Genomic DNA, 25,812 nt, shown 5'->3' with positions numbered 1-25,812 from the left:
TACTTATTGTTCTCACATGACAGATTGAAAGCTGTGGATCAAGGCAATCTGGTAGATGCAGTATTTCTTGATTTACAAAAAGCATTTGACTCTGTACCATCCCTATGCTTATTGTCAAAAGTATGATCATATGTGATACCATACGATCATATGTGGTATCAACTGAAATTTGTGACTGGATTGAAAACTTTTTGGTAGAGAGGATGCAGTGTGTTATCTTGGATGAAGAGTCATTTTCAGATGTAGAAATGACTTCAGGTTTCCCCACGGAAGTGTGTTAGGACTCTTGCTTTTCATGTACGAGGGTTGACTGAAAAGTAACGCCTCCACCTTCGTAACTCTTCAACAGTTGGCAGTTTTGGTATGTGGCAGATACTGACTTGTTCCGTAACCTCTTCTCTACAGCTCCAGTTGGCGCGAAGCCTTAGCATTGAACAGTTGTGTTGTTACAGTGTAAAGTATGGAATCTTGTGCAGACAGCCGGTCAATGCGATTTAAGCAACGTACAGTCATTGAATTCTTGACAGCAGAAGGTGTCACCCCAAAGAAGATTCATCAGAAAATGAAAGCAGTTTATGGTGATTGTGTTGATGTGAGTACTGTGCGTCATTGGGCGAGTACGTTTAAAGATGTCGAGGCAGGAACATCTGACCTGCGTGACAAAGATGTAGACGTCCTGTGACAGCAACCACCAAGTTTCACAAGCAAAATGTTGACAGAGTGATTCAGGATGATCGTTGTATTGCTCAGAGAGAAATTGTAAACACAATCGGCATTTCACAAGAACATGTGGGTCACATTATTGCTTTGCTTGGCTATCAGAAGATCTGTGCATGATGGGTACCCCGAATGCTGACTCCTGAAATGAAAGCGCACAGACTTGAAATTTGCCAGGAACTCCTCTCGCATTATGAGTATGAAGGAGACGCCTTTCTCCATTCGATTGTGTCTGGAGACGAAACGTGGGTACACCATTACCACCCAGAGACGAAACATCAGTCTATGCAATATCGACACACAGACTCGCCCCAGAAAAAGAAATTCAAGATGCAGCCCTCAGCTGAAAAAAATCATGGCCACAGTGTTCTGGGACACAGATGGTGTTATCCATGTTTATTTCCTTGATCGTGGAACAACAATAAATTCAGAGCGTTACATCTCAACACTGCGGACTCTGAAACGATGGCTAACAAGGCTCCGAAAGGAAAAGGGAAATATTTTTCTGCAGCATGACAATGCCAAACCACACACTTCACATGCCACCACAGCAGAACTTCAGAGACTGAATCTCCCCACCATATGGCATCCTACATACAGTCCAGATTTAGCACCATCTGACTTCCATCTGTTCCCGATAATGAGAGACAATATGTGGGGACATCATTATGCTTCTGATGAAGATGTTGAGAGAACTGTGAGACTGTGGTTGCGGAAACAGAGTGTTGACTTCTTCTATGACGGCTTCAGGAAACTTGTTCATCGTTGGCAGAAATGTATCCAATTGGCTGGTGATTATGTGCAAAAGTGAATATTGGTAATTAAAGACCACATTCTAAGGGTTATTTCTGTCTTTGATTTATTAAAATATTCCCATCAGAACCCAATTAACGAAGGTGGAGGCATTACTTTTCATTCAGCCCTCATATATTAATGAACTTGTGGACAATATTGATAGTAATCTCAGACTTTGTGCAGATGACACAGTTATCTATAATGAAGTAATGTCTGGAAGAAGCTACTCAAATATTCCGTCAGATGTTGATAAGATTTCAAAGTGTGTAAAGATTGACAACTTGCTTTAAATGTTCAGAAACATAAAATTGTGCACTTCACAAAATGAAAAAAAATGTAGTATCCTATGACTATAATGTCAATGAATCACAGTTGGAATCAGCCAACTCATACAAATACCTGACTGTAGCACTTTGTAGGAATATGAAATGGAGTGATCACATAGATCCAGTTGTGAGTAAAGTGGATGGTAGACTTTGATTTATTGGTAGAATAATGTGGAAGTGCAGTCTACAAAGGAGATTGCTTACAAATTACTCATGCGACCAATTGTAGAATATTGCTGAAGTGTGTGGGACCTGTACCAGGTAGGACTAACGAGAGATATTGAACTTATACAGAGAAGGGCAGCATGAATGGTCACAGGATTGTTTAATGTGAGGGAGAGTGTCACAGAGATACTGAAGGAACTGAACTGGAAGACTCTTGAAGATAGATGTGAAGTCTAGTAACAAAGTTTCAAGAACTGACTTTAAATGATGACTCTAGGAATATACTACAACCCCTTATGGAACACTCACATAAGAATTATGAAGAAATGATTAGAATAATTACTGCATGCACAGAGACATTCAAACAATCATTCTTCTTGCACTCCATACATGAATGGAACAGGAAAAAATCGTAATAACTGGTACAATGGGACATACCCTCTGCCACACACTTAGCAGTGGTTTGGAAAGTATAAATGTAGATTTATGTTTAGATATAATATAAGGGTCTCTGACCCTCAGAAAACAATTAAATATCATAGTGTCTTGGGCAGCTTGGTTGTTTCTCTTAATTGTAGTCACACACACACACACACACACACACACACACACACACAAACACACACACAGTTTACTACTATCAGAATGTATCAAGTTTTTCTTTATGTTCTGTACCATATCAGTCACACTGTCAGTTTCAGCAATATTTTTCTGCTTCCAGACTGCATGGCAACAGATGAGAGTGCATTACATATCTTTCACTAATTCTTCTTAGGCAGACTCGTGTCCACTTCCCTTCACTCTTCCTTTAATGGGCCAAACAATCCTAGAGCTATCAAGCTTTTGTCTCTTTCCCTTGGGCTGTATACAGGCCTTACTTATCTCTCCTGGGGTGTCTGTTAATTAGTTATGCCAGCATCAGCTAGAATATTTAGGATATCGAAGTCCTCTTTTAATTTAATTGTGTTGTAAACTGTATTATTTCTTAAAGCCTTGCTATATCTTGAAAGCAGGACATCCACACAGGACATGACTGGTGTGCCGATTTTGCTACAGTCACAGCTAGTTGTCGTCCTCCCAGCAGCCATGTGTAGATATGTGGGATATGGCCTGGTCTGCAAAGGTAGTTGGCCATTCCCTTACTTAGTCGAAGCATTTTGTTTACATGACAAAGAAATTGAAACAGTCTGATTCCTGTGTCTGAGGAATCCATCTCTGCTGCCATACTACAAATAACAAATTCCTTATTACTAGCAGATTTGCTGCTGGTTCCCCAAGAATTTCATACATTTTTCTTACTGTTTTTTCTTCAGCCAGTAGATGGCAGCCTGTTTCTTATTTGTAGGTCCAGGGAACATCTGCCCATTGAAATAGTGATCCCATATGTAGATGTAATGCTAATGACTCTCCAACGTTGTAGCAGAATTCCTCACTGTGCCTTTCTCATTGTAGTAGCAACTCTGACTAGCTGAAATGCAAGTACTGGCTCTGTTGCCCCAATTGCAGTTGATATAGACTTGCAGTGCAGTCTAATTACATTAAGGGGCAAATGAAAGCTCTTTTGTCCCATATTATTAATCATTTTATTCATTATATAACTATCCATCCTTGCTACATATTCCACGTGGGCACAGAATGTCCAGTACTTGTCTAGGTACACACCAAAATACCTTCAAATTATTGCGTGATTTTTTAAATTGAGAGCCCAAATAAGTCTGCAAGTAACATATCTATATTATTAATTGACTAACCAGGTTCATAATTTTCGGTTTATTGTCCCAATTGCTCGTTACCTATCCTTCCAGGGGCAACAAAAATTTGATTTTCAGTATTTCATAAAATTAGCTCAAGTTTAAATAATTATAATGTTGTCCTAATATAACATTAAGAGGTTTAATCTTGCACTAAAGGTTGAGCACAGTAAGAAAAGTATTAAAATTAGAAACGGTGTGTATGCCTTGAGGTAGTGTAGTTCACTAGGTATGCAAATTACCCTGACTATATGCGCCCGCTATTTGAGAATGAGAGTACTTAGTGACTGTCAACAAACTTTAAATGTAATTTCAGACCTTTATGAAACTTTGTCTTGCTGACCTCTCCCACAAAATGATGACAGGAAAAAAGTTTCACTTTTTATATTTTCGCTGTTCTTGGAGTAAAACTTCAGCAGCAGGTATGATGTTTAAATTTATTAATTCTTTATTACGAACTCTGTTTGCAACACATTTTGCAGATGATATCCACATATACAGAATGAACATGCAAAATTATACCATTGTGCAACATATAGTTCAGGCAATATGACATCATAAAAATTAAGGTTTGAGGAAAACTAGGTTTTGCTTAAAATGGAGCTCAAATTGCCCAGACTTTGTCCAGGGTTTCATAATGACAGCACTTAGTGACTGCCAACAAACTTTAAATGTGATTTCAAACCTTTTCTAAATGTTTACTCACTTACATGCTTAATATCAAATATTTAACACACTGACTCATTTAGAAAGTAATCAGACTTCAAAGCTATTTTATACACGGGGGTTCGATTCTTTAAAGAATCGAGGGTTTACTAGTGTTTGACTAAGAGAGGAAGAGGGGTATAGAACCAAGATATTAATGTCACAATGTTATTTCAGTCTCGTAGCACAGAATGAGTAGAACACCCTAATTTGTTTTGACACACTCCTCTGTCATTATGTCATTCATTTTTGGAGTTATACACCAACTTAATTGTGAATACTTTGAGAGTTACATTTGTGGAAGATAATTGGAAAGTAGAATTCAATATTTGTGTTTTTATTTTCCCCTTATCCGTAGTATGAAAAGGATAATTGCTACTCACTATATAGCAGAGATTCTGAGTCGCAGATAGGCACAACAAAAAGACTCTCAGAAAGTGAGCTTTCGGCCAACAAGGTGTTTTTCGGAAACAGATAACATTCACATACTCACTCGTGCAAAAGCAACTTACGCACATATGATTGAGTCACTAGCTGTCAAGGCCAGAGTAAACATTTCTGTTTTTACATATCTTTAGTGGAAAATGTGATTTGTTGTTGATCATAATTCTTTGCTTTTTTAGAAATGAAGTGCCAACCATTTTATGAGTTCATGTAAAGATTTTTAAATTGCTTAGAGATACATTGTAACTTTTGACCAGAGATGCTCATTGACAAGGAATTTTAATGTTCCATAATGTTGAATTTCAGGTGGATATGTATATACCCAGCATATATAAATAGCAAGAAGACCAGAGCCGAAGGGAGAAGAATTCCAAGGGAGAATGTAAGTGTAATAAATTACTATCTCATCTCTTCATTGACACAAAGGTGTAAATGTTAAGATGGCATTTTCTCTATTGATAATAGAGTGTCTCATTAATAACGGCCTGCGTATTTACACTGCATATGACTGAATGCTTGTTTTCATTACATTTGAATGAATTCACAAATCATCCACTGTACTTAGTCTATTGGCCATCTAATGCCTTTGCTGCCACATATATCTTGTTTGTATCAAAGGTTTGTCTTGCAACAGATAGTCCTTCTAATGTCACTCCAATCGGAGTCACTTTTAAGCATTTTCTCTTCCTCTGCTCTGTAATGCACATGGACTAGGTACAAATGGCATTGGTACAGCACAATTAGAATTACTGTCTTCCATGCTCCCCAAAGTAGTTTGCAGATTATGTATTCAGTATTCAGTCATTGCTGTAGAAAGAGAAGGTTGATTTGAAGTTGAGCAAAAAAAAAAAAGAGAGAGAGGAGGTGGGGGAGATGGCAAATTGTAAGATGGCAAGAAGCAGCTTATAAGAGACAGAACAGATGAAGGCACATCATCAGTGTGTATTTTGAGTTTGTATTATTTAGCTGCATGGGTACTTGATGATACAGATCATAAATTCTGAGCATGCATCCAAGTGCTACTTATAGGGAATTGAGGTAAAAGTTATCAAAGAGAATGCATGTGCTTACCTCAAAGCATATGTTGGTAATAGCTACTGGGAGTGATGAACAGTTAAAATGGTATACCAGCAACCGATTCTTAGTAGAGAATGACATAAAAACAACATGGTATGCTTTTAATCTCAGGAACAAATAAGTATAAGTTTGCAACATAAAGCAGTAGTATTCAGGATTTGAATAAGTCAATTTTTTGGGGGGAAAAACGTGTTGTGTTGTCATGGGAAATACAACTGCCACCAACCACAGGAGACACTGCAGATGTGTCTGTCACCACATCCAAGGTTTCCTGTTTCATACATCACGTGAAATCATTAATAACTACTTCAGTGCAACAGTTAACTGCAAACATACAATGTATACCAGTAATAGAAATAAAACTTCCTGGGTAGTTAAAACTGTGTGCTGGACCCGGACTCGAACGTCAAACCTTTGTGTTTTGTGGGCAACTCCTCTATCTCTGTGCAACCCACCCCCAAGACTTCAATTCTGCCATTACCTCTTCACCTTCCTTCCAAATTACACAGAAGTTCACTTGCATACCTTATGGGACTAGCATTCATGGGAAAACGATGGGTTAGCCACAACCTAGGGTAACTGTTCCACTGCTGCCCCATAGGACACAGACACTGATGCAGCCATCCCTCATCTCACTCACAGGCAAGTGCAGCTAGTATGTCTTTCCACCAGGTGGCCCCATTACACACATTCTGCACCCACACTAACCGTGTGGCCAACCGTGCCCACATGCACTTGGCCAGTGCAGAACTGTTGCATAGGCTGTGGCCCAGCTGCCTGCCTGCCTGCCTGAGCATCAGCCTTTTGTCAACCCCTGTCCACCTCTGCCCGTGGGTGCCAGTGGCCTCTGCCGGGCACACAAGCTCGAACAGCTTATCCTAGGGAAATGTTTCCAGAGTGAATTTGAAATTTCATGGCCGATTAAAACACTGTGGTGGACAAGGACTCAAACCTGGGACCTTTGCCTTTTGTGGGCAAGTGCTCTATCAACTGAGCTATCTGTGCACGACTCAAGACATGTCTTCAGGGCTTCACTTCTGCTAGTGCTTCTTTATCTAACGTCCAAACCTCATGTAAGTTCTCCAGCATACTTTTGCGGGCTAGACAATGATTGCCATAATTTATGTTCCGGAACAAGGCATGTTGTTGTTGTTGTGGTCTTCAGTCCTGAGACTGGTTTGATGCAGCTCTCCATGCTAATCTATCCTGTGCAAGCTTCTTCATCTCCCAGTACCTACTGCAACTTACATCCTTCTGAATCTGTTTAGCGTATTCACCTCTTGGTCTCCCTCTACGATTTTTACCCTCCTCGCTGCCCTCCAATACTAAATTGGTGATCCCTTGATGCCTCAGAACATGTCCCACCAACCTATCCCTCCTTCTAGTTAAGTTGTGCCACAAACTTCTCTTCTCCCCAATCCTATTTAATACCTCCTCATTAGTTATATGATCTACCCATCTAATCTTCAGCATTCTCCTGTAGCACCTCATTTCGAAAGCTATTCTCTTCTTGTCCAAACTAGTTATCGTCCATGTTTCACTTCCATACATGGCTACGCTCCATACAAATACTTTCAGAAACAACTTCTTGACACTTAAATCTATACTTGATGTTAACAAATTTCTCTTCTTCAGAAACGCTTTCCTTGCCATTGCCAGTCTGCATTTTATATCTTCTCTACTTTGACCATCATCATTTATTTTGCTCCCCAAATAGCAAAACTCCTTTACTACTTTAAGTGTCTCATTTCCTAATCTAACAAGGCATAGTGTGACCAAATCTATTGTCTGTATTGCAAACCAATCATTCCTTGGTAAAACTTTGTCTTAATATCATGTAGGATGCATGTCAGTGAAATTAGCAGCACAACAATATAACTATATACAAAACACCCTATACAAAACAGCTACAAACTTGGCATATAAACACACTCAATCTAAAAGCAAAAAGGCACTTTATATGAATGCTGTATTGCCATATCATGAATTAAGACATTGTGAAACTGCAATTCCTGTTAAAAGGCTGATCATTGAAACTAAAGTAGTAGTAGCAGTTGTCGTTGTTGTTGTTGTAATAATAATAGTAGTATAGCAGTGGTGGTGGTGGTGGTGGTGGTAGTGGTGGTAGTAGTAGTTTTATTCATTTATAGATGTCTTTTACAGGGATACTGGACATGTCTTAATAAGAACAACAAAATGAAGTAATGCACATATAAAGACATTTACATTCAGGTCTAATATGACAATGATGGGACAGGTAGCAGGCCATGGCATTATAGCAGGAACCATCCCAAAATTTGCCTGAAGTAATTTAGGGAAAGCAAGGAAAAGCTAAATCAGGATGGCTGGATGAAGATTGGAGTCTTCACCCTCCCATATATAAGGCCATTTTGTTTCTAACAGCACTACCTCATTCAGTTTATCCCTAGTGTACAAACACTTGTTTTATGAATAAGTTATTTAATAATGTAAAAGGGTAATGCTACAGTGCTCATTCATTTCTCACTCCCAGTCATGGTGTTTCATTGCCCACATAATTGACACAGAATCCTGAATCCTGGTATGTCCCTATGTGACTCCCACTCCCAAAGCCTTGCCACAGGGGTCATATCCCTGTAGCATACCAAGTGCAAGACCTGGCCAAACCACTCAACCAGCACCTCTTACTCCAGTCTTGCCAAAGGCTTGTCCTATCCTATAAGAGGCTAGGTCATCTGTGAAAGCAGCCACGTCATTTACCAACTTTGCTGCAAACACTGCACAGCTTTTTATAGAACAAAGTTACTACCCAATGGTACTACATGCAACTGAGTCCAGCATGTTCAATTTTGAAGGCTGCTTTCTCAACTGAGTCCCTCTGGATCGTTCACTTCTACAATCATCCTGGCCTCAATCTCAGGTAACCCACTGGCCCCGCAACCTCCACCTGACAGTTTCCCCCTTTCTCTGTCCTGTCACCCCCTCCCAGTTCATGTCCCCACACTGCCTTTAGATTGCGCCACTTCTCACTGGCTCCTACAATCATGTATCACATGCCGAGACCATATACCTGCCACTTCCCCCTCCCCCATTCCCAGCTGCCAAACCAGCTGCCTCCCTCCGAGCTGCTAGCCACTCAGCCCCAGTCCCTCTCCCTCTCCCTGCCTCCCTCCCTCCCTCCCTCCCCCTCTCCCTCCCCCATTCTCCTCCCCCCCCCCCCCCCCCCCCCCCCCACACCACCACTATCCCCACCACAACTAGTCCACCTGTTGAAATACAGCTTTAGTCCAGTCAGCACTGTCTAGGGATATAGGCAGGCATTTGCGTGTAACAAGTTTTATTTCTTTTGTGAGTGGCTATCAACAACTCAACACTTATACTTTTCGGTGAGTGGTCTTCTTTAATCCAAAAGTATTTACGTTCTGCAAGAGCTTTTGTACGACAATTTTTAATGTGATGTAGCTTGATAATGCCCAGTGGGACGAAATACTGAATAATGAAATAAAATGTTTGTTTCAAGGTACAGTGTTGGGCAAGATGCTCGGGTATTAAAAAAAACCATAATGATGTGACTGACATAGAATATTCATTTTAATAAAATATGTGTGAAAGTGTTATTCCAAACTATATCAAAGTTAATATAAAAACTAAGTTGAATGCAGGAACAAGTGTAAAAATGTAGGGTGCCATCAAACTAAAGTTTCAGAAGAAAATACTGAGTTTCCATTTCTTGCTTGTGCTGAATCTTGGTGTTTCTGTTATATTCGTCCAGTGACCTGCAGTCTGTGCATAGATGAACTGAAGGTGACTAGGAGCGTCCTATATGTGAGGTTAAGAAAAGGCCGTCAGCATTTGCCCCATCCTTTGCAACAGCTTTTAACAAATAAAATGTTACCTTTCAAAAATGTCAACTAAACTCAAACATCAAAATACACTAACTTGCACTGACGAAGGGAAAATTTTCTCTGAGCCTTGAAGTGCTTCAAAGCCAACAGATCTTCCAAACAAAAATATTGTCTCCAAAAGGTAAAAAAAAAAAAGCATCCTTGTCCATACAAACACTGTCACCTCAGAGTAAAAACAACGGTTCAGCCAAAAGTTGACCAAAACCAAACAAAATCAAATAACCTGAAAACTTTCTTCCCTATAATCTATTGTACATCACCACCCTAGACAGAAATGGGGAAAAGAAAACCGTCACTGATTGCTGACTCTCATAATTCAGTGGAATGTAAACAGAGTCAGAACTTGGACAATTGAACTTAAACTCCTAGTGGATAAAAAGCATCCGCTCCTGCACCTGCAAGACACACACTTGAAAACTACTGGTGCATCTGTGATGAAAGACTCGTCTTATTTCGTTAGCTGCTCATGGGACCAAGATGGAACCCTCAAAATTTCCTCCTCCTCTCTTCTCAGTGGAATGGTTGGGCTGCTGACAGGTATCAACATCCAGCCCCACAAGAGGGCTCTTATAGCCAGTCCACCTGATTCAAGAATTATTCAGAGTGCTGCCATTTATAGTAACGGAATGCATGCTTCTGGCCGGAATGTGTTTTTAATAGACAAACAGAAAGAGGGCAGTTTTGAGGAAGTTTTGGCTTTCTATACCCCAAAGGGTTTAGAGGGAATCTGTGGCACTTTAAAATCTATCAAGCACTTGTGCAGTGGGACTCTGTTAGTGGAAACTTCTAATTCCCAGTGCGCAACAAAACAAAAAGCTAGATGTCTCAGTGAACATACTACTTAAAAAGAACTCACATCATCTCGAACTATAGCAAAGATATTGTGTTGTGCAGAGATCGTGTAGATATTCTTATAGAGGAACTGAAAGCTGAGTGGGCCCTTGAACACATTGTGTATATGCATAATATAATGAAAAGGGTGATGGCGATCTGGTCAAATCAGACTCATTCATCCTTATTTTCAGTAGCACAAAACTCCTAGAGCATGTTAAGGCATGTTTCCTTCACTTACATTTGCAGCATTCAGCCCATATGTCCCCAACCCAGTGCGCTTTTTAAATGCCAGCACTTTGGGTGCACTATCTTAGAATGTAAGGGTGGAGCCACTTGTGGGAAATGTGGCAAGGCCATCCATGAAGGAGTCTGTTGTTCATCTCCTCGAAAGTATGTGAATTGTTCTGAGGATCACCCTGTCTGGATTAGGGGGTGCAGTGTCTTCTTTGAAGAAAGGAAGATACACAGGATTAAAAGAATAAAACTCATTCCATATGCTGAGGCTCTAAAATATCTATAAAGCCATGCAGCCCTCAAACGTTTGCTACCTCCTTTGCTAAAGCTCTTCAACAGCCAGGTCAGAAAGCCGCTGCTGCCCCACAAATGGAGGTTGCTAATGTCAGCACTAGTATCTGTATTTGTCAATGCACTCGTGCTATTGCAGTTCTTTTGAAGCCTGTACCTCCCACCAGAACATCAGAAAAGGCTGTGGTTGACAGTATTGCAGAGCTCCCTGCTTCTCCAAAGTTTCAGTCTGGTTCACCGTCCTGCACAGCCATTGCCACTGTCACTCCTTCAGCTGTGGCTCTGAAGCCTCCCCAGACAGTAAAATCAAAGTCAAAGTAAATGAATCAACTGCTGATGGAGATGAAAAGTAAGTAGCCAGACAGTGTCAATCTCTCTCTCTCTCTCTCTCTCTCTCTCTCTCTCTCTCTCTCTCTCTCTGACATCTTTCACAGTTTGTATTCATAGTACAACACTGGATCATTAATGGGTTCAGGACACATGTGGAGGAACAGAAACTCCTCGCACAGAACACCCCCTGTGTTTGTGTTTACAGGAAAGGCATTTTAGAGCGTCTGATACCTCTGTACTACGGGGCTATCCCCTCCGTCGCAAGGATGACCTGACTAGCAAAGAGGCCAAGGGAAGGGTAACTGTGTTTGTCAGTAACATATACCACTCCTATGCTCTCCCCGTGGCTACTGACCTGCAAGCAGATACAATTGAAATTTGTGTGTTAGAGGATCACTGTTCTTACCTCCACAAGATGTGATAGACACTGAGGCTCTCACTCACCATGTAGAGCAGCTCTCTCTGAGCATTTTTCCTACTGGGAGACTTCGGTGCCCATCGTGTATTGTGGGGCTGGACATCTACTTGACATCGGGGTTGGGTTTTGGAGAGTTTCGTGATGTTTCACAAGCTGTACATCCTCAGCACAGGCTCCCACTCATTTCTGTGCTGCTACTGGGTCATCCTCAGCCATTGACCTCTCTTTCAGCTCTTCAGCCCTCGTGGAATCTGTTCAGTGGGAAGTTGCTGATGACCTTTATTCCAGTGACATGTCCCACTCTGAGTTCACCTTCTGAAAGGGTGCAGCCGTGATGGATGATCAGAAGAGCCAACTGGACACTGTTCAGCCAGTGGGCTGTGTTTGAACACAACAACAGCATCCAGGAGTGGGTGGACCACGTCACATTAGTGCTCCACCATGCTGCTGACTCTTCCATCCTGAAGTGTCATCCTAAGAGGCCACCTGTCCCTTGATGGACTGATGAGTCTGTTCAGTAATCTGGGTCAGGCATATGGTCTGCCATCAGGGCTACCCAGTGGTGAAAATCTTGAAGCCTTTCACTTAGCAATGACAAAGGCTCAACACATCATCAAGGTGAGCAAGAAAAGGTCATGCCAAGCATTCCTGGACTCTATCAACCATTCTGCTTGTTCTGCAACAGTATGGGAAACCCTCTGGTGGATTTCTGGTAAAGGCAGTCAGTCACTTATAATGGCATTATTGAAACAGGGGTGTCTCCAAACAACATCTGTAGATATCACACAGACAGTGACAGAGCATTTTGCAGCGACTACTGCTACTACCAGCCAGGATCCACCATTCTGTCATTAACCGTGTCACCGTGGAAAGGTGTGAGGTGGACTTCAAGTCCAACAATTGCAGAGGCCTACAACTGTCCATTCTCCATATGGGATGTGGATTTGGCACTGTCTGTGGCTTGTGACACTGCACTCTGTCATGATCAAATCCAATAAAGCATGCTGCAAAACTTGAAACCAGCATCAAAGAAAGCCCTCTTACAATGTTTTAGTTGAATATGGCAGACAGGCTACTTTCCAAAATAGTGGAGGGAGGCAATTTTGATACCTCTCCTCTAAGCAGGAAAGAACTGAATATGTCCCAGTAGTTACCGGAGCGTTGCCTTAATGAGCTGTTTAGGAGAGACCTTGGATCAAATTGTTTACCAAAAACTGGTCTGGATGTTAGAGACCAGGCAGCTCCTAAGATGTTGTCAGTGTGGATTCATGAGATTTTGATCCGCTGTCTACAACCTGACCTTGCTAGAGATGGCTTCCCAGCAGGCTTAGGCTTTCCTATGTAAATAGCATTGTACAGGTATGTTCTTCGACATCAGTAAGGTGTACGACACTACTTGGTGACAGTTTTGTAGGGCAGCTCCAACAATGGGGCTTCCATGGTCACTACCCCATCTTCATTTGGTAATTCTTATCAAAACTCTTTTTTTCTGTAACAGGTTGGTGACATTCCGTTGATTAGTTGCTAAAACAAGAATTGTGTTCCTCAGGGCAATGTTTTAAGTGTTACCCTCTTTGCCATAGCCAAAAACAGCATCACATCTATGGTGAGAAGTCATGTACAGTGTTCCTTATTCGTGGACAATCTTGCAGTTTCTGTTCCTCCATCAGGATTGCAACAGCAACCTGTCAGTTGCAACTTAAAGTAAAGAGGGTGGAGGAGGGGCTGCAAAGACTGATTTTATATTTTCTGCAGAGAAGTGTGTAAGTGTTCATTTTAATCATTCTTGTCATACCTGAATTGCGTATGTCGAACACCATTCTCCCTTTCAAAGATTGTGCAGTTTTTGGACCTAATGTTTGATTCCAAACTGTCATGGTTACCACACCAAAAGGCAAGGGCCCAGAAGGCACTGAACATTTTGAAGTGTATCAGCCATAGGTTTTGGGGAGTGGGCAGGTTGCGTCACCTCAGGTTTTACAGGGCTATCGTGTGATTGCAGTTGGACTATGGGTGCAGAGTGTACAGGTCTGCAATGCCTTCTTACCGGAGGTGATGGACACTGAATGTCATTCAACATATGTTTTAATCCCAGGTGCAGCACCTCTCACTCTTTCTCAGTTGTGTTACAGTGTGTGACATAGAGTGATTGTGTGGTCACTGAGTGAGGTGGCGCAGTAGTCAATCCACTGGACTCACATTCAGGAGGATGACGGTAAAAAACCCAGATCCAGCCATCCAGATTTGGGTCTTCCGTGATTTCCCTAAATTGCTCCAGGAAAATGCCGGGGTGGATCCTTTGAAAGGGCGTAGCCAATTTCCTTCTTTATCCTAGACACAATCTGAGCTTGTGCTCTGTCACTAATGACTTCAATGTTGACGGGACATTAAACCTAATTTTCTTTCGTTGTGTGGGTAAACATGAGTGAGGTGTGAGTGAGTGAGTGACATTTTGTAGGTTTCCTCCTCACTATGTGACAACAATTATAGTCATTTTATTCACATTAATTTCTTTTAATATGTGTGTAAGGGCATTGGTAACCTCACCGTTGAGTGAATGTAATCTTCAAACACGCACATTCGAGTTCTCGAAAATCCTATTGTGTCAGAAGAGCTCTATCTTCTGAACAGATGTCTTGTGACACGTTTTAGCTCTGCCGCAGGATAAATCTCAGCAGTTGACGTTTCCTTCTGTCAACAACCTTTCCCTACCCTTATACACTTACCAGGCATAACCCGAAAGTAAGTCACTCAAGCATGTGCTCAGCAGAGTGAATTGGATGCTGTGAAACATCCATATCAAAGAGCTCAGAACACAGTAAGAGACAACATGTCATCTCATGAAGCAATTAATGCTGCGTTGCGGTCAGGGTCAGGGTCAGGTTCAGGTTCAGGTTCAGGTGAAGTTTGAAAACCAAACCATCAGGAGAGAACCTAACAGCTTTTCAGGTTTGAGGGCAAAAGCACTGCAAACAATTAAAGAGAGCAGTATACAATTGTAGCAAGACTTTCTGAATTCCATTAATCATTTCCCATCACTCATGAGAGTATGAGTGTCAAGCAAGGTGATCTTGTGTAAAAGCAGATCAGCATCAATCTCTCCTATAATGAATGGTGGCATTATTTTGAGTACTCCAGCTGACATGGCAATGGCATGGCATAACATCTGATGGCAACAAAGATACAACATTCTTACACTGGGGAGAAGAGGATGTAGTTGGACTTTAGTTTAGAGAGCCGAGAAGAATATAATGGCGCCTTCTCTATGAGGAAATTGGAAAGTTTCTTGTTTGCTGCTAAGGATACAGCCCCAGGACCAAATGGCACTTTGTGTAGAATGTTGTCAGCTATGGGGGGGGGGGGGGGGGGGGGGGGGGGGGGGGAACACCTACATGTGATAATGTGGACAATGCCTAAATTCATGGAGGAAACCCATTATGACATTCCTTCTAAAATCATGTAAGAATGATACCTTCACAATCAGTTGGGACCCTTGGTGTTCATGTTGTATATTAATGACCTTGTGGACAATATTAATAGTAACCTCAGACATTTTGCAGATGGTGCAGTTATCTGTAAGGAAGTACTGTTGAAAGAATCGATCAGATATTGATAAGATTTCAAAGCAGTACAAAGATTGGCAACTTGCTTTAAATGTTCAGAAATGTAAAATTGTGCACTTCACAAAACGAAAAAACATAATATCCTATGGCTATAATATTAGGGAGTCACAGTTGGAATTGGCCAACTTGTACAAATACCTGGGTGTAACACGTTGTAGGGATGTGAAAGGGAATGATCACATAGTCTAAGTCGTGGGTGAAGCAGGTGGCAGACTTCAGTTTATTGATAAATGCAGTCAGTTTACAAAGGAGATTACTTAAGAAATCACGTGTGTGACCAATTATAGAATACTGCTGAAGTGTTTGGGACCCATACCAAATAGGACTAACAGGACATATCGAATGAATGCAGAGAAGGGCAGCATGAATGAACAAAGATTTGTTTGATCCATGGCGAAGTGTCACAGAGATGCTGAAAAAACTGAACTGGAAGACTTTTGAGGATAGGATGTAAACTATCCTGACAAAACCTACCTAACAAAGTTTTAACTAGTTTTAAATGATTGTAGGAATATACTACATTCGGATCTTCGGTACTACATTCGGATCTCCGGGCGGGGACTACTCAAGAGGACGTCGTTATCAGGAGAAAGAAAACTGGCATTGTACGGATCGGAGCATGGAATGTCAGATCCCTTAAACGGGCAGTTAGGTCAGAAAATTTAAAAAGGGAAATGGATAGGTTAAAGTTAGATATAGTGGGAATTAGTGAAGTTCGGTGGCAGGAGGAACAAGACTTCTGGTCAGGTGAATACAGGGTTATAAATACAAAATCAAATAGGGGTAATGCAGGAGTAGGTTTAATAATGAATAAAAAAATAGGAGTGCGGGTAAGCTACTACAAACAGCATAGTGAACGTATTATAGTGGCCAAGATAGGCACGAAACCCATGCCTACTACAGTAATACAAGTTTATATGCCAACTAGCTCTGCAGATGACGAAGAAATTGAAGAAATGTATGATGAGAAAAAGAAATTATTCAGGTAGTGAAGGGAGATGAAAATTTAATAGTCATGGATGACTGGAATTCGACAGTAGGAAAAGAGAGAGAAGGAAACATAGTAGGTGAATATGGATTGGGGCTAAGAAATGAAAGAGGAAGCCATCTGTTAGAATTTTGCACAGAGCATAACTTAATCATAGCTAACACTTGGTTCAAGAATCATAAAAGAAGGTTGTATACATGGAAGAATCCTGGAGATACTAAAGGGTATCAGATAGATTATATAATGGTAAGACAGAGATTTAGGAACCAGGTTTTAAATTGTAGGACATTTCCAGGGACAGATGTGGACTCTGACCACAATCTATTGGTTATGAACTGTAGATTAAAACTGAAGAAATTGCAAAAAGGTGGGAATTTAAGGAGATGGGACCTGGATAAACTGACTAAACCAGAGGTTGTACAGAGTTTCAGGGAGAGCATAAGGGAACAATTAACAGGAATGGGGGAAAGATACACAGTAGAAGAAGAGTGGGTAGCTTTGAGGGATGAAGTAGTGAAGGCAGCAGAGGATCAAGTAGGTAAAAAGACGAGGGCTAGTAGAAATCCTTGGGTAACAGAAGAAATATTGAATTTAATTGATGAAAGGAGAAAATATAAAAATGCAGTAAATGAAGCAGGCAAAAAGGAATATAAACGTCTCAAAAATGAGATCGACAGGAAGTGCAAAATGGCTAAGCAGGCATGGCTAGAGGACAAATGTAAGGATGTAGAGGTTTATCTCACTAGGGGTAAGATAGATACCGCCTACAGGAAAATTAAAGAGACCTTTGGAGAAAAGAGAACCACTTGTATGAATATCAAGAGCTCAGATGGAAACCCAGTTCTAAGCAAAGAGGGGAAAGCAGAAATGTGGAAGGAGTATATAGAGGGTCTATACAAGGGCGATGTACTTGAGGACAATATTATGGAAATGGAAGAGGATGTAGATGAAGATGAAATGGGAGATACGATACTGCGTGAAGAGTTTGATAGAGCACTGAAAGACCTGATTCGAAACAAGGCCCCGGGAGTAGACAACATTCCATTAGAACTACTGATGGCCTTGGGAGAGCCAGTCCTGACAAAACTCTACAATCTGGTGAGCAAGATGTACGAGACAGGCGAAATACCCTCAGACTTCAAGAAGAATATAATAATTCCAATCCCAAAGAAAGCAGGTGTTGACAGATGTGAAAATTACCGAAATATCAGTTTAATAAGTCACAGCTGCAAAATACTAACGCGAATTATTTACAGACGAATGGAAAAACTGGTAGAAGCTGACCTCGGGGAAGATCAGTTTGGATTCCGCAGAAATGTTGGAACACGTGAGGCAATACTGACCTTACGACTTATCTTAGAAGAAAGATTAAGGAAAGGCAAACCTACATTTCTAGCATTTGTAGACTTAGAGAAAGCTTTTGACAATGTTGACTGGAATACTCTCTTTCAAATTCTGAAGGTGGCAAGGGTAAAATACAGGGAGCAAAAGGTTATTTATAATTTGTACAGAAACCAAATGGCAGTTATAAGAGTCGAGGGGCAAGAAAGGGAAGCAGTGGTTGGGAAGGGAGTGAGACAGGGTTGTAGCCTCTCCCCGATGCTATTCAATGTGTATATTGAGCAAGCAGTAAAGGAAACAAAAGAAAAATTTGGAGTAGGCATTAAAATCCAGGAAGAAGAAATAAAAACTTTGAGGTTCGGCGATGACATTGTAATTCTGTCAGAGACAGCAAAGGACTTGGAAGAGCAGTTGAACGGAATGGACAGTGTCTTGAAAGGAGGGTATAAGATGAACGTCAACAAAAGCAAAACGAGGATAATGGAATGTAGTCGAATTAAGTCGGATGATGTTGAGGGAATTAGATTAGGAAATGAGACACTTAAAGTAGTAAAGGAGTTTTGCTATTTGGGGAGCAAAATAACTGACGGTGGCTGAAGTAGAGAGGATATAAAATGTAGACTGGCAATGGCAAGGAAAGCGTTTCTGAAGAAGAGAAATTTGTTAACATCAAGTATAGATTTAAATGTCAGGAAGCCGTTCCTGAAAGTATTTGTATGGAGTGTAGCCATGTATGGAAGTGAAATGTGGACAATAAATAGTTTGGACAAGAAGAGAATAGAAGCTTTCGAAATGTGGTGCTACAGAAGAATGTTGAAGATTAGGTGGGTAGATCACGTAACTAATGAGGAGGTATTGAATAGGATTGGGGAGAAGAGAAGTTTGTGGCACAACTTGACTAGAAGAAGGGATCGGTTGGTAGGACATCAAGGTATCACAAATTTAGCATTGGAGGGCAGTGTGGAAGGTAAAAATCGTAGAGGGAGACCAAGAGATGAATACACTAAGCTGATTCAGAAGGATGTAGGTTGCAGTAGGTACTGGGAGATGAAGGAGCTTGCACAGGATAGATTAGCATGGAGAGCTGCATCAAACCAGTCTCAGGACTGAAGACAACAACAACAATAACAACTACTACTACTACTACTACTACAACCCCCCCTCCCTGTGCTCCTGGTACTGCTGATCACTCCACAAAACAGCTTTGGAGCACACCATTGGTGACCCAGTATTATCCTTGTCTGGAATGTGTTAATCAGCTATTTCGACAAGGCCATGATTTCCTAAAATCATGCCCTGAAATGAGATCCATTCTGTCTGAAAATTTTCCCACCGTACCTAGAATAGCTTTCTGTCGCCCTCCCAATCTCCACAATATTCTTGTCAGACCCTGTCCCCCTCCTGTACTCGTTTCCCTACCCTATGGCTTCTACCCCTGTGACCATCCCCGCTGCAAGACTTGCCCTGTGCACCCTCCTACCACCACCTACAATAGCCCTGTAACTGAGAAAACATATACTATCAAAGAGAGAGCCACCTGCGAAACGACATGTCATATACCAGCTACTATGTAAACACTTGTTCAGCCTTCTACATTGACATGACTACCACCAAATTATCAATTAGGATGAAGGCAGAGGATATATACTGGCAATTCACAATATCCTGTTGCATAGCATGCTCTACAACATGAAATTTGTTACCTTGGCGCCTGTTTCACCACATACGCCATCTGGATTCTTCCCCCAGACACTAGTTTCTCAGAACTCCGCAGGTGGGAACTAGTACTAACAACATGTCCTTGGTTCTCGCCACCCACCTGGCCTTAATTTACGTTAATTTCTTCTGTCTCAGCTTTTCTTCACTGTAACTACTCTTTGCTTCACTCTGTTTTAATCACCTACATCTTTCATTGTCTTTCCATTCTATTTTTCATAGCCCCCGCCCATTTCTGTTACATACAACGCCCTTAGCTTCTCACTCTTATTAACTTGTGCATGATGTTTTAGGAGTAATCTCTGTCTTGCATATTACTCTGTCTTCTACCTTTAAGCTCTCAGATTTTTAAATCTCGTCTGATGCAGTCGCCAACAATGTCTTTCCTTCTCATCCGGTATGGTAAGTCTCCCCTGACCTGCGGTTCTGGGTGACTTTCCCAAAATCTACCCTTTTTCCTAGACCTCTCCAGTCCTTTTCGTTCACCCTTCTTCCTCCCCCTTCGACCCTTCTACCTGAAGAAGGCGCCACTGGCTCCGAAAGCTTGCCAATCACAACAGTCTTTTATATGTGTGTTCTACCACTTGGTGAGTAGATTTTTTATACATCCAATTAAACAAGTTTATACAGATAAGGAACAGCAGAGGGCCTATAACACTGCCTTGGGGAACACCAGTAATTGCTTCTATTTTACTCGATGACTTTCCATCAGTTACTATGAACTGTGACCTCTCTGGCAGGTAATGACAAATCCACTTACACAACTGAGATGATATTCCATAAGCACACAATTTCACTACAACCCGCTCGTATGGTACAGTGTCAAAAGCTTCTGGAAATGTAGAAATTCGGACTCAATTTGAAATCCCTAATCAGTAGCTTTGTGTGAGCAAAGAGCTAGGTGTGTTTCACAAGAATGATGTTTTCTAAATCCTTGTTGACTGTGTATCAATAGGCCATTCTTTTAGAGATAATTCATAATGTTTGATTGTAATATATGTTTCAAAATCCTGGTGCATATCAGTGTTAATGATATGGTCCTGTAATTTAAGGGCTTACTCCTACTACCTTTCTTGAATATTGGTGTGACCTGTGTAACTTTCCAGTCTTTGGGTACAGATCTTTCATCATGTGAGCGGTTGTATGTGATTGTTAAGTATGGAGCTATTGCATCAGTCTACTCTGAAAGGAACCTGAGTGGTATACAGTCTGGACCGGAAGATTTGCTTTTATTGTGATTGTTAAGAATGGAGGTATTGCATCAGCGTACTGTGAAAGGAACTTAAACGGTATACAGTCTGGAGTGGAAGACTTGCTTTTATTAAGTTACTTCACTGTTCCGAGGATATCTACTTCTAAGTTATTTATGTTGGTAACTATTCTTTATTCAAATTTTGGAATATTTTTACTTTGGATTCTTTGATGGAGTAGTTTCAGAAGGCTGTTTTTAGTAACTCTGCTTTGGTAGCACTGTCGTCGATAGTATTTCCATTGCTATTGTGCAGAGAAGGAATTGATTGTGCCTTACTGATAGCGTACTTTACATAGGACCAGAATCTCTTTGGATTTTCTGCCAGGTTTTGAGACTAAGTTTTGTTGTGGATACTACAATAAGCATCTCACATTTTAAAGTCCACACTAAATTTTGAGCTCCTGTAAAAGATCACCAGTCTTGGAGACTTTGCGTTCGTTTAAATTTGGCATGCTTTTTTCGTTGTTTCTGCAATGGGTTCTGACCCATTTGTGTATCAAGGGGGATCAGTCTGATATCTTGTTTTTTCTACTGGCATCTTCCACGTATGTACTCCCTTCTCAAGGGTTCTCAAAGACTTGTGACCAGCACACAATTCTATTAATTTTTCTCCTTTGTCATTTCACCAAGAATGATCTCTCCCACTATTTTCTGTCACCTACCTTCACTGATGACCGTCTTCCAGTCTTCTACTATGATTATATTGTCATCCCCCTTATGATATTTAAGAGACAGTCAAATGAAAACAAGACAGATGGAAAAAGTAAGTAAACTGTTTTTTATTTCAAAAGTAATCGCTATCTCTGCTAAATTACTTTATTCCACTGTGAGACAAGCCAGTCAATGCCTTCAAAAAGGTGTTTGCCGTGGTCTATATAACCATAATTGTAATTGGGTGTGCACCTCTTCCTTTGAAACAAATTAACACAGACACAGACCGAGAGATTGGGACTGTATGGAGGATGTGTTAAGGGATTTTCAGGAAGACTTCCGCAGTGTACTAGAAACAACCCTGATAACAGGTGGGCTCGCATGTTGCCAAGGTTGTTTTGACTATGCTGCAGAAGATTGTCTTGTAAGCCCGTACACATCCTCCATATAGTTCTGCTCTCTCCCCATGTCATTTCCATATTTTTGGAGCCCTGAAGAAAGACTTCTGTGGTAGTCAATTTGCTTCAGACAAAGAGGTGACCACAAGGGTACGTACAATCATGGTTCAGTAGACAACCGCAAACGTTTTTCCGTAAAGGCATTGAACATCTTGTCTCAAAGTGGGATAAATGTGTTTACAGCTATGGTATTGCTTTTGAAAAAATAAACAATTCACTTATATTTTTTTCTGTCTGTCTCATTTTCATTTGACTGCTCCTTATATTTTATGATTTTGTTAATGTTCTCATCAACTGATTCAGTTTCCCTGTCTCCTGCGTCTGTCTGTGTTGTGTATAACTGTGTGATTATCCATTCAGTTTTGTTGTAAGCTTTTTCTTTTTTCTGTACACAACACTACATTCTGTTGTCTGTTTCCATACTCATTATTGTTCCCACTCCTGCTTCACCACTATCTGATTCAGTATGAAATAATCCTATAATCCCCACTCCAAAAATCTCCATCTTTTGGCCATTGCATCCCACTGATTCCTAAAATATCAGTTTGCATCCCACCAGTTTATACTGTTCGTATTTCTTGTTTTTCACACTGCCTGTGATATCAACATGCTCAACCTAATTAGAAAGCCTCCTCCCCCCCCCCCCCCCCCCCCCCCCTCAACAGCTTCTTCTAAGTAGACACCCACATAGAAATGTGAATGTGGGCTTATTTTATCTCCGACATATTTTATTTTTAGCAGAGAACTGTGTATACTGAGAAAAGATAATGTGGTAGTTACTTGTTGTCTTCCACATAACACTACTGTAGCCAGTAAAGTAGTTCCTACTACACCCAAAGGCAGCATCACAGTTGCTTAGTTGCTTGGCATTGTGAGTAACTGAACTGGAGGATTCAGTCATTTGTAGTGATCTCGATGACAATAATGTGGTGAGCACAAATAATGGGAACATTCTTTGTGATATGTGCGATACAGTGAAGTTGTGAAGTGTTTAGTATGTAACAAAGAGTGTTACGAAATGTAATTTACAATGCATTTTTCTGTGTGCTATGCCAACGAATATGAGAAATATCAAGGAGAAGAATATGTTGCAGTGCTATCGGAATTAAAGGAACATGCTAATGTGAAGGACTTAAAAAGTAGCAAAGTGTCTGTCCATTTGAGTTACAGAATAGTTCTTCGTATAGCCCAAAAAGTAAGCCCATTTACTGAAGGAGACTCTGTGAAAGAAGTGACTGTGATGACCACTGAAGAAATGTGACCATATTTGGTAGAAGATTTTGAAAGAGTAAGTGTGTCTCCTTAGTTTATTATGTGACATATTCAGGAAATGGGTGCAGATGTGCTAGAGGAACTGGTTGTTGTGGCATGTAGGTTTGTGAATTATTCCTTAGCTGTCAGTTAGAATGGTGTCATCAGATACAACGCAATTAGCTATTTTTAATAGGTGTGTTGATGACAAGTTGAACGTCACAGAGGAATTGTTGGGTATAGTTCCCCTTAAGGGAACCACCATGGTGTTGGACATTTTCAAGGGTGTTGAAAGAGCTGTTGAAAACACTGTCCTGGTCTTGGAGTTGGTAGCCCTGCACAAGGCCACACGTACGGATACAGAGCTCTCGTGAAAGATAAGTAATTTAGGTTGTAATTAATTGTAGTTGAACACTTTTAACTAATTAAATACATTCTTTAGTGTACTATTCAAGCTCACCATTAAAAGTTTTTCTTTTATTTGGATAGTGTTCTAGTAATTGCAAAAAGTTCGTTTGTTTACTTACTGCTGCTTAGGCCTAATTTTTCGTGTGTGCATCTTTAGCGTTATACCGGAATTGTAAGTGCATTTGCTATAGTTTAACTGATTAAATACATTCATTAGGGTGCTTTTCAAGCTCAACATTAAATGTTTTTCTTTTATTTACGTATTCTTCCACTTATTGCAAAAAGTTCGTTTTGGTTACATTCGGCTGTTTAGGCCTAATTTTTGATCGTGCATATTTAGCGCTATACCACAATTTTAAGTGCATTTGGTAATAGTTTACTTACATATTGGTTTCCAAAACATATGTAGTGTCCTTTTGCATCTGTGTTTAATATATTATCATTATCACTTAGTAAATCTTGTAACTAATTTCCAAACTACCATGGATACTAAGTGTGTGAGCAGCAGTAGGAAAGTTAGTTCAGGGGTTTTGTGCAGCTGTTGACAGGTGGTTTCATTGGGGAAATTGTAGTGGCATGGGAATTGGGGAAGCAAACGACTCTCTTCCATTCTTTTGCAGGGTTTGCTCAAGAGAGAGGATTATAGCTGAACAGGAAGAGCGAATTAGAGCCCTTCAGGCTGATTTGGACAGAGCGAGGGAGGAGCTGAAGAGGTTAAGGGGGGAGGACGGTAAACAGTGGTGGGAAGTGGTAGCTGGGAACAGGGGCCACAGAAAGAGGACAGTGTCTGACAGTTTCCCCAATTGGCACAACCAATAGATTTGCCTTGCTACCACATTTAAGTAAGGAAGAGGCTCCAGTAGAAGTAGATGTATTAAGATGCAGCAGAATCTCACTAGGAAACCAACTGTTTTAAAAAAAGTAGAAAGTAAGAGGAAAGTTCTGTTGCTAGGTAGCAGCCATGGAAGAGATGTGGGCCAGATTTTGCAGGAAAAATTAGGTGACAGGTAGCAGGTCACAAACTTTTTCAAGCCAAGTGCATGTCTTAGCCAGGTGGTAGAGGATATAGGTTCCTTGTGTAAGGTTTTCACAAAGCAGGCTCATGTGATTATAGTGGGTGGAGTGGGAAACAGTATTGATAGGGATCAGGTCTACAGTATTGAGTGTGACCTGGTGAAAATAGCCTCGGCAACAACCCATACCAATGTTGGGCTGGTGTCTGCTTTCGTGCGACATGATCAGCTCCAATTGAAGCACTCTTGTCAGGAGGGTAAATATGGAGTTGGATCAGTTGCGTAGGGCGGCCACTCTGACAGACATTGGATTGTTTCCTGTCGAGGCTGTTGATAGGGGGGATTTCACAAGGCATGGCCTACACCTCAATAGGAAAGGGAAGGGTAAACTGGCAGGGTTGTTAGCGAAATCCATAAGGAGGGACACTAGTACTCATGGATGTACGTCTTTTTTAGACTAATATCAGTGTCCAATGAGAAGTTCAGGCAGGCAGGTGCTAAAGAGGCCCAAAACTCACAAAATTCTCACAACAGGAAAGTAAATAATAATGTTACCATATTTAACCAAAATATTGGTGGATTAAAGAAGAAAGTAGATTCTCACAAAAGAAAAGTAAAAAATAATGTTACCATTTTTCACCAAAATATCCCGGGACTGAAGAATAAAGTAGATGAGCTCCTGGTTTGTATAGATGACACTGAATCTTATAATGTAATAGATATACTATGCCTGTCTGAGCATCACATTGTGTCTGATATGGAAAAGGTATATATCAGTGGTTATAAACTAGCTGCACATATCAGTAGAGAGAATAAGGTGAGAGGAGGAGTTGCCATATGTGTCAAAAGTTATCACTGTGTAGAAAGCTTAGATACAAAAAAGTTTTGTCTAGAGCAACATATAGAAGCATGTGCCTGTCAACTTAAACTGAAGGAGGGCTCTTTTATAATTGTAACAGTACATAGGTCCCCTTCAGGAAACTTTCATTTATTCCTGGAAAACTTGGATGCCTTGTTGTGCTATCTGTCAGATAGGGGAAAGCAAATTATTATTTGTGGGGACTTCAGTGTTGATTCACTGAAAGTGTGTAATAGGAAGAATGATCTGTAAGTCTTGCTCAGTTCTTTCAGTTTGACATC

General features: G+C 40.8%; 1 protein-coding gene across 1 annotated transcript in view; it reads left to right on the top strand.

The window, feature by feature from the left end:
* Nucleotides 1–25,812, top strand: part of LOC124594942 (signal recognition particle 19 kDa protein) — a 74,586-nt gene that overhangs the window by 28,787 nt on the left and 19,987 nt on the right. The window contains exon 2 of the mRNA XM_047133445.1: nucleotides 5,210–5,285. Coding sequence (XP_046989401.1) covers nucleotides 5,210–5,285 — 76 coding nt within the window. The remainder of the gene's footprint in view (nucleotides 1–5,209; nucleotides 5,286–25,812) is intronic.

Source organism: Schistocerca americana, chromosome 2, assembly GCF_021461395.2.
Source record: "Schistocerca americana isolate TAMUIC-IGC-003095 chromosome 2, iqSchAmer2.1, whole genome shotgun sequence".
Taxonomy (NCBI): domain Eukaryota; kingdom Metazoa; phylum Arthropoda; class Insecta; order Orthoptera; family Acrididae; genus Schistocerca; species Schistocerca americana.
The sequence above is the reverse complement of the archived record's forward strand: the minus strand, read 5'-3'. Positions and strand labels throughout refer to the sequence as shown.